This window comes from Pongo pygmaeus, chromosome 14 (assembly GCF_028885625.2).
Source record: "Pongo pygmaeus isolate AG05252 chromosome 14, NHGRI_mPonPyg2-v2.0_pri, whole genome shotgun sequence".
NCBI lineage: Eukaryota > Metazoa > Chordata > Mammalia > Primates > Hominidae > Pongo > Pongo pygmaeus.
In genome coordinates, this window is record NC_072387.2 from 60,850,530 (window position 1) to 60,864,598 (window position 14,069).

Consider the following 14,069-nt stretch of genomic DNA (forward strand, 5'->3'; position numbering starts at 1 on the left):
TCTTCCTACCCATGAGCATGGAATGTTCTTCCATTTGTTTGTATCCTCTTTTATTTCCTTGAGCAGTGGTTTGTAGTTCTCCTTGAAGAGGTCTTTCACATCCCTTGTAAGTTGGATTCCTAGGTATTTTATTCTCTTTCAAGCAATTGTGAATGGGAATTCACTCATGATTTGGCTCTCTGTTTGTCTGTTATTGATGTATAAGAATGCTTGTGATTTTTGCACATTGATTTTGTATCCTGAGACTTTGCTGAAGTTGCTTATCAGCTTAAGGAGATTTTGGGCTGAGACAATGGGGTTTTCTAGATATACTATCATGTCATCTGCAAACAGGGACAATTTGACTTCCTCTTTTCCTAATTGAATACCCTTGATTTCCTTCTCCTGCCTAATTGCCCTGGCCAGAACTTCCAACACTATGTTGAATAGAAGTGGTGAGAGAGGGCATCCCTGTCTTGTGCCAGTTTTCAAAGGGAATGCTTCCAGTTTTTGCCCATTCAGTATGATATTGGCTGTGGGTTTGTCATAAATAGCTCTTATTATTTTGAGATACGTCCCATCAATTCCTAATTTATTGAGAGTTTTTAGCATGAAGGGTTGTTGAATTTTGTCAAAGGCCTTTTCTGCATCTATTGAGATAATCACGTGGTTTTTGTCTTTCGTTCTGTTTATATGCTGGATTACATTTATTGATTTGCGTATATTGAACCAGCCTTGCATCTTTCCCTCTACACACTGCTTTGAATGCATCCCAGAGATTCTGGTATGTTGTGTCTTGGTTCTCGTTGGTTTCAAAGAACATCTTTATTTCTGCCTTCATTTCGTTATGTACCCAGTAGTCATTCAGGAGCAGGTTGTTCAGTTTCCACGTAGTTGAGCGGTTTTGAGTGAGATTCTTAATCCTGAGTTCTAGCTTGATTGCACTGTGATCTGAGAGACAGTTTGTTACAATTTTTGTTCTTTTACATTTATTGAGGAGAGCTTTACTTCCAAGTATATGGTCAATTTTGGAATAGGTGTGGTGTGGTGCTGAAAAAAATGTATATTCTGTTGATTTGGGGTGGAGAGTTCTGTAGATGTCTATTAGGTCCGCTTGGTGCAGAGCTGAGTTCAATTCCTGGGTATCCTTGTTGACTTTCTGTCTCGTTGATCTGTCTAATGTTGATAGTGGGGTGTTAAAGTCTCCCATTATTAATGTGTGGGAGTCTAAGTCTCTTTGTAGGTCACTCAGGACTTGCTTTATGAATCTGGGTGCTCCTGTATTGGGTGCATATATATTTAGGATAGTTAGCTCTTCTTGTTGAATTAATCCCTTTACCATTACGTAATGGCCTTCTTTGTCTCTTTTGATCTTTGTTAGTTTAAAGTCTGTTTTATCAGAGACTAGGATTGCAACCCCTGCCTTTTTTTGTTTTCCATTTGCTTGGTAGATCTTCCTCCATCCTTTTATTTTGAGCCTATGTGTGTCTCTGCACGTGAGATGGGTTTCCTGAATACAGCACACTGATGGGTCTTGAGTCTTTATCCAGTTTGCCAGTCTGTGTCTTTTAATTGGAGCATTTAGTCCATTTACATTTAAAGTTAATATTGTTATGTGTGAATTTGATCCTGTCATTATGATGTTAGCTGGATATTTTGCTCGTTAGTTGATGCAGTCTCTTCCTAGTCTCGATGTTCTTTACATTTCGGTATGATTTTGCAGTGGCTGGTACCGGTTGTGCCTTTCCATGTTTAGCGCTTCCTTCAGGAGCTCTTGTAGGGCAGGCCTGGTGGTGACAAAATCTCTCAGCATTTGCTTGTCTCTAAAGTATTTTATTTCTCCTTCACTTATGAAGCTTAGTTTGGCAGGATATGAAATTCTGGGTTGAAAATTCTTTTCTTTAAGAATGTTGAATATTGGCCCCCACTCTCTTCTGGCTTGTAGGGTTTCTGCCGAGAGATCCGCTGTTAGTCTGATGCGCTTCCCTTTGATGGTAACCCGACCTTTCTCTCTGGCTGCCCTTAACATTTTTTCCTTCATTTCAACTTTGGTGAATCTGACAATTATGTGTCTTGGAGTTGCTCTTCTCGAGGAGTATCTTTGTGGCGTTCTCTGTATTTCCTGAATCTGAATGTTGGCCTGCCTTGCTAGATTGGGGAAGTTCTCCTGGATAATATCCTGCAGAGTGTTTTCCAACTTGTTTCCATTCTCCCCGTCACTTTCAGGTACACCAATCAGACGTAGATTTGGTCTTTTCACATAGTCCCATATTTCTTGGAGGCTTTGCTCGTTTCTTTTTATTCTTTTTTCTCTAAACTTCCCTTCTCGCTTCATTTCATTCATTTCATCTTCCAGGCCTGATACCCTTTCTTCCATTTGATCGCATCGGCTCCTGAGGCTTCTGCATTCTTCACGTAGTTCTCGAGCCTTGGTTTTCAGCTCCATCAGCTCCTTTAAGCACTTCTCTGTATTGGTTATTCTAGTTATACATTCTTCTAAATTTTTTTCAAAGTTTTCAACTTCTTTGCCTTTGGTTTGAATATCCTCCCGTAGCTCGGAGTAATTTGATCGTCTGAAGCCTTCTTCTCTCAGCTCGTCAAAAGTCATTCTCCGTCCAGCTTTGTTCCGTTGCTGGTGAGGAACTGCGTTCCTTTGGAGGAGGAGAGGTACTCTGGTTTTTAGAGTTTCCAGTTTTTCTGCTCTGTTTTTTCCCCATCTTTGTGGTTTTATCTACTTTTGGTCTTTGATGATGGTGATGTACAGATGGGTTTTTGGTGTGGATGTCCTTTCTGTTAGTTTTCCTTCTAACAGACAGAACCCTCAGCTGCAGGTCTGTTGGAGTACCTGGCCGGCCGTGTGAGGTGTCAGTCTGCCCCTGCTGGGGGGTGCCTCCCAGTTAGGCTGCTCGGGGGTCAGGGGTCAGGGACCCACTTGAGGAGGCAGTCAGCTCGTTCTCAGATCTCCAGCTGCGTGCTGGGAGAACCACTGCTCTCCTCACAGCTGTCAGACAGAGACATTTAAGTCTGCAGAGGTTACTGCTGTCTTTTTGTTTGTCTGTGTCCTGCCCCCAGAGGTGGAGCCTACAGAGGCAGGCAGGCCTCTTTGAGCTGTGGTGGGCTCCACCCAGTTCAAGCTTCCAGGCTGCTTTGTTTACCTAAGCGAGCCTGGGCAATGGCGGGCGCCCCTCCCCCAGCCTCGCTGCCGACTTGCTGTTTGATCTCAGACTGCTGTGCTAGCAATCAGCGAGACTCCGTGGGCGTAGGACCCTCTGAGCCAGGTGCAGGCTATACTCTCCTGGGGCACCGTTTCCTAAGCCCATCGGAAAAGCACAGTATTCGGGTGGGAGTGGCCCGATTTTCCAGGTGCCGTCTGTCACCCCTGGAAAGGGAACTCCCTGACCCCTTGCGCTTCCCGAGTGAGGCAATGCCTCGCCCCTGCTTCGGCTGGCGCACGGTGCGCTCACCCACTGACCTGCGCCCACTGTCTGGCACTCCCTAGTGAGATGAACACGGTACCTCAGATGGAAATGCAGAAATCACCCGTCTTCTGCGTTGCTCGCGCTGGGAGCTGTAGACCGGAGCTGTTCCTATTCGGCCATCTTGGCTCCTCCCCATTATGATTGTTTTACTTGAAAGAGTACCTTTTGGAAAGAACATTGACATTTCTGGGTCAATATTAAACTTATGACTACACAGTCTACATTCACTGAGAAATGAGTATTTTTAAGATAAACACCCTTACCTTAATTGGATTCTGATAGAAAGACTGGCCTCCAGAAGATGGAAATGACATAGCGATAATACGTTCTGGAAGTCAAAATCATTCCTATTACAAACATTATTATAGATTTAAAATAACATACAAAAATTAATTTTATATGATCAGACTCCATTTTCACAGAAAAATACCTTTTAAGATTGAGGTTGACAGAAAAGAGCTAATACTCAGGATAATCAAGATAACATATTAAATTATCCAACGTAATGACCATTAAGCTGGCATGGGGTTCTTAACATTCGACTGGTTCAAACCATATGCCATGTACTTATGTTGGCCTCAGTCTGAAGTTCTCCCTGTTCTTGGAATTTATTTCTTATCTTAAATAACAAAGAAATTCCAAGAGTTCTGGGCACCAGTGATGGTGGGAACTCCCAACGTGCTTTGTGGCCCTCTGACTCAGAAAACCTGGGATCTACAAAGCTGTGACCTCATTCTCTGGGGTTCTACGAAGAGAAGCGGTCTCTCTGGGATCCTTGGGATTCAGGATAACTACTAGAACTTAATAAATTGAAACTCAAATGGAGTCAGCTGAAAATCCATTCAAGTTCTTGTGCTGCAACCGAGTAGTCCTGAATTGAGATGACATGGAAATCTTCCCTGCCAGGACTAAACCACAAATATGTCACACTATCACAGTGGCATAGCATATAGCCTCACGAATAAAGAATACTTTGAATGAATGTGGCTTAGACGAGGCAAAAACAAAATAAAAATATAATTACAAGAAAAGGTGAAGTTAATATAAGTAAATCAACAGTTAAGTGTCACAAACCTGTAATATAAGTGAGGTCTAGGTCAACTCCATCCCTTTTGTATCGCCTTTTGTTTCCTGAAACCTGAGAGTTTAAAACCATGATTAGTTGGTGAAACATAAATCAACATAAAAATAAAGAACATTATACAGTATAGATATCAACCCTTGCCAATGGGTCCCAAAACACAAAATATTTTTCTGAATCGTAAGCATGTTTTGCCCACTTACCAGCCTTCTTATCAGCTTTCCAAGTTGTCTTTTTAGATGAGCCAGATGAAAGACTCTTATCAGAATGATAAGTCGTAGAAGTCGAAATAAACGTGTCCATCTAAAAATAAATTTAAAAGATCAATTTTTGCTTCAGAAACAGACAATTTTATGAATATAAATGAAGTTTAGAGCAGCAGTTGTTAACCAGGGACAATTTTCCCTCCTCTCCTCAATCACCTACATGGGGGATATTTGGCAGTGTCTGGAGGCATTTCTGGTTTTCACAACTGGTGTGTGTGTGTGTGTGCACGCGCGCGTGCGCTACTTCCATCTAATGGATAGAAGCCAGGAATTCCGCTAAACATCCTGCAATGAATATAACTGCTCACCACCCTCCTATGACAATAATGATCTGCCCCAAAATGTTAGTAATGCTGAGGTTGAAAAATTCTGGTCTAGAGAAATAGTGAAACAATAGAGTCTTAGAATTTGTAAATTTAATTTTGGGATTTGAGACCAGCATTTTCAATTTTTCCACATCAAAACAAATTGAGGATTCTTGTTCACCTTTGTTACTCCCATCTCTAACAGAGGCTCACTACAGCTGCTAATGCACATTAGGCAGGCAACAGATTGAGATACTTCCCAAGTGTGCTAGCTGGTATCTCTCCTACCGTCAGAAACATCAAAGCAGATAACAGATGGTCTGGACTAGTGCTTATCTGGTTTCAGCATGCATAAAGAAGAGTCATCTGGAAAAGCGTGTTAAGCTACAGACTGTTGGGTCCCAGAGATATTGATTCAGTGGGTCCAGGGTGGAGCCTAAGGTATTTTTCTTGTATTTCTAGCAAGCTCTCAAGTGATGCTGAGGTTTCTAGTCAGAGGACCACATTGGCTGAGGTGATTTTCAAACAACTCCAAAAGCCTATCACTTAACATGCTTAGTTGGTGCCTGAGTTGTAGTCCAGGGAAGCTAGGGTACAGAAAGAAACCAGGTATTTGACCCATGAACAAGCTTAGGAAGTCACAAACATCTACATCCCAGTATACATTTGCTCTTCCATTTTCCTCATTGTCACAGTAGAAAAGAAGAAAAAAAAGAGAGTCACCAGGTCCTCATACACCCTTTAGTTTCCTAATCCCTAACAGTTCTAACTTTGCCTTAGCTTTCTTTGTTTCTACCACAACTATATGTGTTGCTATATGTGTCATCTCCCAGTTTTCTGTTCTGTCTTCTATTTTTTAGAACATCATGATTGAGGCTGGGCACAGTAGCTCATGCTTGTAATACAAGTACTTTGGGAGGCCGAGGTGGGCAGATCACTTGAGGTCAGGAGTTCGAGACCAGCCTGACCAACATGGTGAAACTTGTCTCTACTAAAAATACAAAAATTAGCCAGGTATGGTGGTGCGTGCCTGTAATCCCAGCTACTCGGGGGGCTGAGGCAGGAGAATCGCTTTAACTGGCGGGGCAGAAGTTGCAGTGAGGCCGAGATCATGCCACTGAACTCCAGCCTGGGCGACAGAGTGCGACTCCATCTCAAAACAAAAAAAAAAAAAAGGAAAAGAAAATCGTGATTGAAGTCACTCAAATTTTGCATATGCTCAAATAAATTCCCTCTTGGCTGTGGGAAAAACCCAGACAGAACATGATGTGTAAGGGATTTGTAGTTGAAGCACAGAGGGGAATCGTTTTTAATATCGAATTTTTTTATGTATCAGATATGAAACTAATAAGAATGTCACACTTGATCTTATCCAAAAGGCCAAAAAATGATACAAATGGGAATTTGATGAGAACTTCAAAATGTAGCGAAGTTAAAGTTAGTACAAGAAGTAAAGTCCTTCTTTGGCTACTCCATCTTTTTAATTCAATTAATGGTACTTGGTGTGTATACTCTTCGCTGGTCCCTAAATATCACAGTCTTTTACTTTCAACCTATGTGGGAATTTACCTACACATTTCATTTTAAAGCAACATATTTGGTATAAAATGAGCCATTTGAAGTTGAAAAGATTATATAGAATAAAAGCCACAGAAAATGCAAAAAGTAAATGAAAAACTTTAAGAGAAGTGAGTCTTATATTTCATACCTAGGAATATCCTTAAGAAACTTAACGTCAAAACAAATGTAAACGACATCAACCAGCAGAATAATCACAGTAATGGCAGTATCTAAAATGTTAAGTAAATCAGAAAAATAATGCTGTCTCCTGTAATATAAAACAGAAAAATATGAGTTCATCTACCCTGCAAGAAGAGATAGGAATATTTAAAGACCACAAACTATTGACTGATCCCCACTAAGAATTCTAGTTTCATAAATTATTTAAAATGCATTTTCTAGAGTAGACTAAGGGAAAAATATAACATTCACGGGAAGTTTTCAAACAATAAATTTATGTTCATCATTTGACACATATATATGACTAAAACACCAATATGGCAATTTAAGTATAGTCAGACATATAACTAAATGCATATTAACCACCCTTATCATAGATGATGAGGTATCTATCCCCTCAAGCATTTATCACTGTGTTACAAACAATCCAATTACACTCTTTCAGTCATTTTAAAATGTACAATTATTATTGACTATAGTCACCCTGTTGTGCTAGCAAATAGTAGGTGTCATTCATTTTTTTCTATTTTTTCGTACCTATTAACCATCCCCACCTCCCCACTCCCAACCTCCTACTACCATTCCCAGCCTGTGATGACCATCCTTCTACTCATGTCTATGAGTTCAACTGTTATCCTTTTTAGAGCCCACAAATAAGTGAGAACATGTGGTGTTTGTCTTTCTGTGCCTGCCTTATTTCAGTTAACATAGTGATCTCCAGTTCCATCCATGTTGTTGCAAAAGGCAGGATCTCATTCATTTTTATAGCTAAATAATACTCTCTTGTGTATATGTACTATATTTTCTTTATCTGTTCATCTCTTGATGAACACAGGTTGCTTCCAAACCTTGGCTCTCAGGAACAGTGCTGCAACAAACATGGGAATGCAGGTATCTCCTCTATGTACTGATTTCCTTTCTTGTGGGTATACACCCAGCATTGGGATTGCTGGATCATATGGTGGCTTTATTTTTAGATTTTTTGAGGAACCTCCAAACTGTTCCCCATAGTGGTTCTACTAATTTACAGTCGCACAAACAGTGTATGAGGGTTCTCTTATCTCCACGTGTTTGCCTGCATTTGTTATTGCCTTTTGGATATAAGCCATTTTAGCTGGGATGAGATGGTATCTCACTGTAGTTTTCTCTAATGATCAATGTTAAGCACCTCTTCACATGCCTGTTTACCATCTGTATGTTTCCTTTTGAGAAATGTCTATTCAAATCTTATGCTCATTTAAAATAATCATAGTATTAGATTTTTTTCCTATAGAGTTGTTGGAGCTCCTTATATATTCTGGTTATTTATCCCTTGTCAGATGGGTATTTTGCAAATATTTTGTCCCATTCTGTGGGCTGTCTCTTCACTTTGTTAATTGTTTCCTTTGCTATGAAGAACCTTTGTAACTTGATGTGATCCCATTTGTCCATTTTTGCTTTGGTTACCTGTGCTTGTGGGGTATTGCTCAAGAAATTTTTGCTCAGACCAATGTCCTGAAGATTCTTCCCAATGTTCTCTTGTTATAGTTTCATAGTTTGAGGTCTTATCTTTAAGTATTTAATCCATTTTGATTTGATTTTTAGATAAGGTGAGAGGTAGAGGTCTAGCTGCATTTTTCTGCATGTGGATATCCAGTTTTCCCAGAACCATTTGTTGAAGGGACTGCCTTTTCCTCAACGTATGTTCTTGGCACATTTGTTGAAAATGAGTTCACTGTAGGTGTGTGGATTTGTTTCTGGGTTCTCTATGCTTTTCCATTGGTCTATGTGTCTGTTTATGCCAGTGCCATGCTGTTTTGGTTACTATAGTTCTGTAGTATAATTTAAAGTCAGGTAATGTGATTCTTCCAGCTTTGTTCTTTGTGCTTAGATTAGCTGCTATTCTGGGTCTTTTATGGCTCCATATAAATTTTAGGATTGTTGTTTCCATTTCTGTGAAGAATGTCATTGGTATTTTGATAGGGAGTGCATTGAATCTGTAAATTGCTTTGGATAGTATGGTCTTTTGAACAATATTGATTCTTCCAATCTATGAACATGGCATCTCTTTCCATTTTGTGGTGTCCTTTTCAATTTCTTTCATCAGTGTTTTACCGTTTTCATTATAAAGATCTTTCACTTCTTTGGTTAACTCTTAGATTTTTAATTTTATTTCTGGCTATTGTAAATAGGATCACTTTTTAAAACTCTTTTTCAGATGGTTCACTGTTGGCATATAAAAATGCTACTGATTTTTGTATGTTGATTTTGTATCCTGCAACTTTACTGAATTTATCAATTCTAATATTTTTTTGTGGACTCTTTAGTTTTTTCCAAATAAAATATATCATCTGCAAACACAAGGATAATTTTACTTCTTCCTTCCCAATTTGGATTTCTGTTTTTATTCCTTTTATTTCTTTATCTTCTATGATTGCTCTAGCTAGGACTTCCGGTATTATGTTGAATAACACTGGTGAAAGTGGGCATCCTACTTGTGTTCTAGATCTCAGAGGAAAGCTTTTCCATTTTTCCCCACTCAGTATGATACTGACTGGGGGGTCTGTCATACATGGTTTTTATTATATTGAGGTGTGTTATTCTTTACCCAGTTTTTTTAGAGTGCTTATCATGAAGAAATGTTGAATTTTATCCAGCACTTTTTCAGCATTAACTGAAACGATCTTATGGCTTTTATCCTTTATTGTGTTGATATGATGTATCACTTTGGTTGATTTGCATATTTTGAACCATCCTTGCATCCCAGGGATAAATCCCATTTGTCATGATGAATGATCCTTCCAATGTATTGTTACATTCAGTTTTCCTGTATCTTGTTGAGGATTTCTGCATCAATATTCATCAGCTACATTGGCCTGTTGTCTTTTTTTTTTTTTTTTTTTTTGAGACAGAGTTTCACTCTGTCACCCAGGCTGGAGTGCAGTGCGTGATCTGGGCTCACTGCAACTTTCACCTCCCAGGTTCAAGTGATTCTCATGCCCCAGCCTACAGAGTAGGTGGGATGACAGGCACCTGCTACCATGCCCAGCTAATTTTTGTATTTTTAGTAGAGACAGGGTTTCACCATATTGGCCAGGCTGCTCTTGAACTCCTGACTTCAGGTAATCCACCTGCCTCGGCCTCCCAAAGTGCTGCGATTACAGGTGCGAGCCACTGCTCCCGGCCCGTTTCTTTTTTTTGACGCATCTTTGTCTGCTTTTGATATCAGGGTAATACTGGCCTTGTGGAATGAGTTTGGAAGTATTCCTTCATCTTCTGCTTTTTGGAATAGTTTAAGCAGGAGTGGTATTCGTTCTTCTTTAAATGTTTGGTAGAATTCAGCAGGGAAGCCATCGGGTCTCAGTATATATATTGGCTATATATGTTGGATGAATATATACTTAAAATTGTTATAGCCTCTTGATGAATTGATCCCTTTATCATTATATAGTGACACTCTTTGTCTCTTCTTATCATTTTTGTCTTGCAATCTATTTTATCTGATAGAGGGATAGCTGCTCCTGCTCTTTTTTGATTTCTGGAATCGAATATATTTTTCCATTCCTTTATTTTCAGACTAATGGGAGAAGAGTGTTTCTTGTAGGCAACAGATCAATGGGTCTTTTGTTTTTTGTTTTGTTTTGTTTTTATTTTTATTTTTTTGAGGTGGAGTCTCACTCTGTTACCAGCCTGGAGTGCAGTGGCATGATCTCGGCTCACTGAAACCTCCAACTCCTGGGATCAAGAGATTTCTCTGCCTCAGCCTCCTGAGTAGCTGCGGCTACAGGTGTGCACCACTACGCCCACCTAATTTTTGTATTTTTAGTAGAGACAGGGTTTCACTATGTTGGCCAGGATTGTCTCCATCTCTTGACCCTGTGATCCACCCGCCTCAGCCCTGCAAACTACTGGGATTACAGGTGTCAGCCACTGTGCCTGGCCAGGTCTTGTTTTTTCATCCATTCAGCCATTCTGTCTTTTGATTGAAAAGTTTAGTTTGATGACATTCAATGTTATTAATGATAAGCAAGGACTTACTCCGGCCATTTTGTTAATTGTTTTCTGGTTGTTTTGTAGTCTTCTCTTCCTTCTTTCCTTCCTGTCTTCCATTAATGAAGGTAATTTTCTCTGGTGATATAATTTAGTTTCATGTTTCTTATTTTTTGTGTATCCCTTGTATTTTTTTGGTTTGAAGTTACCATGAGGCTTGCAAATACTATCTTATGACCCATTATTTTAAGCTTATAAAATAACAGTTTGCATAAACAAGTAATAAGAAAACTAATACAAACTCTACAACTTAGTCTCACTACTTTTTAACTATCTGTTATTTCTATTTATATCTTATTATACCATTTATGTCTTCAAAAGTTGTTGTAGTCAATGTTTTTGATTGGCTCATAGTTGTCTCTCTACTTAGAATGAGTAGTTTATACACCATAGTTACAGTGTCATAACATTCTGTATTTTTCTGGGTATTTACTATTACCAGTGAGGTTTCTACCTTCAGGTAGTTACTTATTGCTCACCAATGTCCTTGTCTTTCTGATTGAAGTACTCCCTTTAGCATTTCTTCTAGGACAGGTCTGGTGTTGATGAAATCCCTCAGTTTTTGTTTGTGTGGAAAAGTCTTTCTTTCTCCTTCACTTTGAAGGATATTTTCAGTGAATATATTGTTCTAGGGTAAATGTTTTGTTTCCTTCAGCATTTTCAATATGGCATGTCACTCTCTCCTGGCCTGAAACATTTCCATTAAAAAGTCTGTTGCCAGCTGTATTTTAACTCCATTGTATATTATTGGTTTCTTTTCTCTTGCTGCTTTTAAGATCCTTTCTTGATCCTTGATCTTTGGGAGTGTGATTATTAAATGCCTTGAGGTAGTCTTCTTTGAGTTAAATCTGCTTGGTGTTTTATAACTTTCTTGCACTTGGATATTGATATCTTTCTATAGGTTTGGGAAGTTCTGTTACTATCCCTTTGAATAAACTTTCTAACCCCTCTCTCTCTACACCTCCTCTTTAAGGCCAGTAGTGCTTAGATTTGCCCTTTTGATGCTATTTTCTAGATCATGTAGGCATGCTTCATTGTTTTTTATTCTTTCCTTTGTCTCCTCTATGTATTTTGAAATAGCCTGCCTTCAAGCTCATTAATTCTTTCTTCTGCTTGACCAATTCTGCTATTAAAAGACTCTAATACATTCTTCAGTATGCCAATTACATTTTTTGGCTCCAGAATTTCTGCTTGATTCTTTTTAATTATTTCAATCTCTTTGTTAAACTTCTCTAATAGAATTAGGATTGTTTTTCTCTGTGTTATCTTAAATTTCTTTGCGTTTCCTCAACACAGCTATTTTGATTTCTTTGTCTGAAAGGTCACATATCTCTGCTTCCCCAGGATTGGCCTCTGGTGTCTTATTGAGTTCATTTGGTGAGATCATGTTTTCCTGGATAGTGTTGATGCTAGCAGATGTTCTTTAGTGTCTAGGCGTTGAAGAATTAGGTATTTACTGTAGTTTTCACTGTCAGGGCTTGTTTGTACCTATCTTTCTCGGGAGGGCTTTCCAGATATTGGAAAGAACTTGGAGATTGTGATCTAAGTTGTATCTGCTTTAGGGGGCACCCCAAGCCTCCTAAACTCTGTGGTTCTTGCAGACTCATAGTGGTACTGCCTTAATGGTCTTGGACAACATGCAGGATAATTCTCTGGGTTACCAAAAAGAGAGTCTTGTTCTCTTCCCTTAATTTCTCCCAAACAAACAGAGTCTCTCTCTCTGCTCTGAGCCACCCTGACACAAACACCCCTGTGGCCACCGCTACTATGACGGCATTGGGTCAGATGTGAAGCCAGCACAGCACTGGGTCTTGCCCAAAACCTGCTGTAACCACTCCCTAGCTATTGCATAAGTTTGCTGAAGGCCCTGGGGCTCTACGATCATCACATGGTAAAAGCAGCCAGGCCTGTGTCCTTCCCTTCAGGATGGCAAGTTCTCCCAGGCTCCGGATGGGTCCAAAGATGCTGGGAATCAGGGCCTAGATCAAAAACTTATAATTCTACCTGGTGTTTTATGTGCTATGGCTGAGCTGGTTGAGCTGTCACTCAAACCACAAGATGCAGTCTTCCCCACTCTTTCAACCCCTCTCCAAAAGCAGAGGAGCATCAATCCGTGGCCACCTCACTCAAACACAGACCATGGGGGGTACTGCCAGACTACCACCAAGGTTCTCCTAAGGCCCAAACGCTTTTAAGTCAGCTTGAGTTGAATGCTCCTGTTAATTATTTTAATATGCCTCTCTTTTTTTGGGACGGAGTCTCACCTTGTCACCCAGGCTGGAGTGCAATGGCACAATCTCGGCTCACTGCAACCTCCGCCTCCTGGGTTCAAGCAATTCTCCTGCCTCAGCCTCCCAAGTAGCTGGGATTATAGGCTCCCGCCACCACACCCAGCTAATTTTTGTATTTTTAGTAGAGACAGGGTTTCACCATCTTGGCCAGGCTGGTCTCGAACTCCTGGCCTCGTGATCCACCTGCCTCGGCCTCCCAAAGTGCTTCTTAGAAAAGTACAAAATAGCTTTATGCATTATAAAAATAATCAAACTTACCCTTCTACAAATACTCGAAGAAGAACATCCATGAGAAAAAATAAGGCAATAGCTAGAGAAATAGAACGATACTCCAAAGGAATATAAACTTTGCTATCAGTGAAAATTAGGTCGGCAAAGATCAGAGCCACATCCAACAAGATCAGGAAAACTCCAAATATTCTACAACAAATAAATAAATAAATAAGTAAGTAAGTAACAGCAAAGATAAAGGGGCTTTTGTCCCTATAGTTATACCATATTTAGGCCAATGATCGGGTACCAAAATGTTATTATTTAGTATTAAACTGCCCAGTGGCAGGAAAAACTGTAATGTCATAGAATCTCAGAAAAATCACTGTTTTCACCCAATAGAAGCAGTTCTTAATAAATAAAATTCCCACCAAACCACTTCACAAGATGTTATCATGCCCTTTTACAGCGGATAGACTAACACCTCAAGAGAGAAAAGTGAAACTGAATTAAAATGACCTGTGTCTGTTTGTAAACTCTTCTTAAAATTTGAGAATTTCATAAGAAGTTTACACCCATTTCTTATAAAAAATAAAATCTTATTAATCTGGATAATTCTTAAGAATTTATTAATAAAAACCAAATGAAAGCATGAGTAACATAAGCTCTTAAAAGACCAAGATTTTTTG

General features: G+C 39.5%; 1 protein-coding gene across 1 annotated transcript in view; it reads right to left on the reverse strand.

Annotated features, from left to right (window-relative positions):
- Positions 1-13,588, reverse strand: part of LOC129011320 (phosphatidylinositol 3,4,5-trisphosphate 3-phosphatase TPTE2-like) — a 68,977-nt gene extending 55,389 nt beyond the window's left edge. The window contains exons 1-5 of the mRNA XM_063650902.1: positions 13,429-13,588; positions 6,819-6,938; positions 4,743-4,842; positions 4,533-4,596; positions 3,722-3,786 (exon numbers count right to left, since the gene is read on the reverse strand). Of these exons, the coding sequence (XP_063506972.1) occupies positions 3,722-3,786; positions 4,533-4,596; positions 4,743-4,842; positions 6,819-6,938; positions 13,429-13,460 (381 nt within the window). The 5' untranslated portion in view covers positions 13,461-13,588. The remainder of the gene's footprint in view (positions 1-3,721; positions 3,787-4,532; positions 4,597-4,742; positions 4,843-6,818; positions 6,939-13,428) is intronic.
- Between the last annotated feature and the right edge of the window lie 481 nt (positions 13,589-14,069).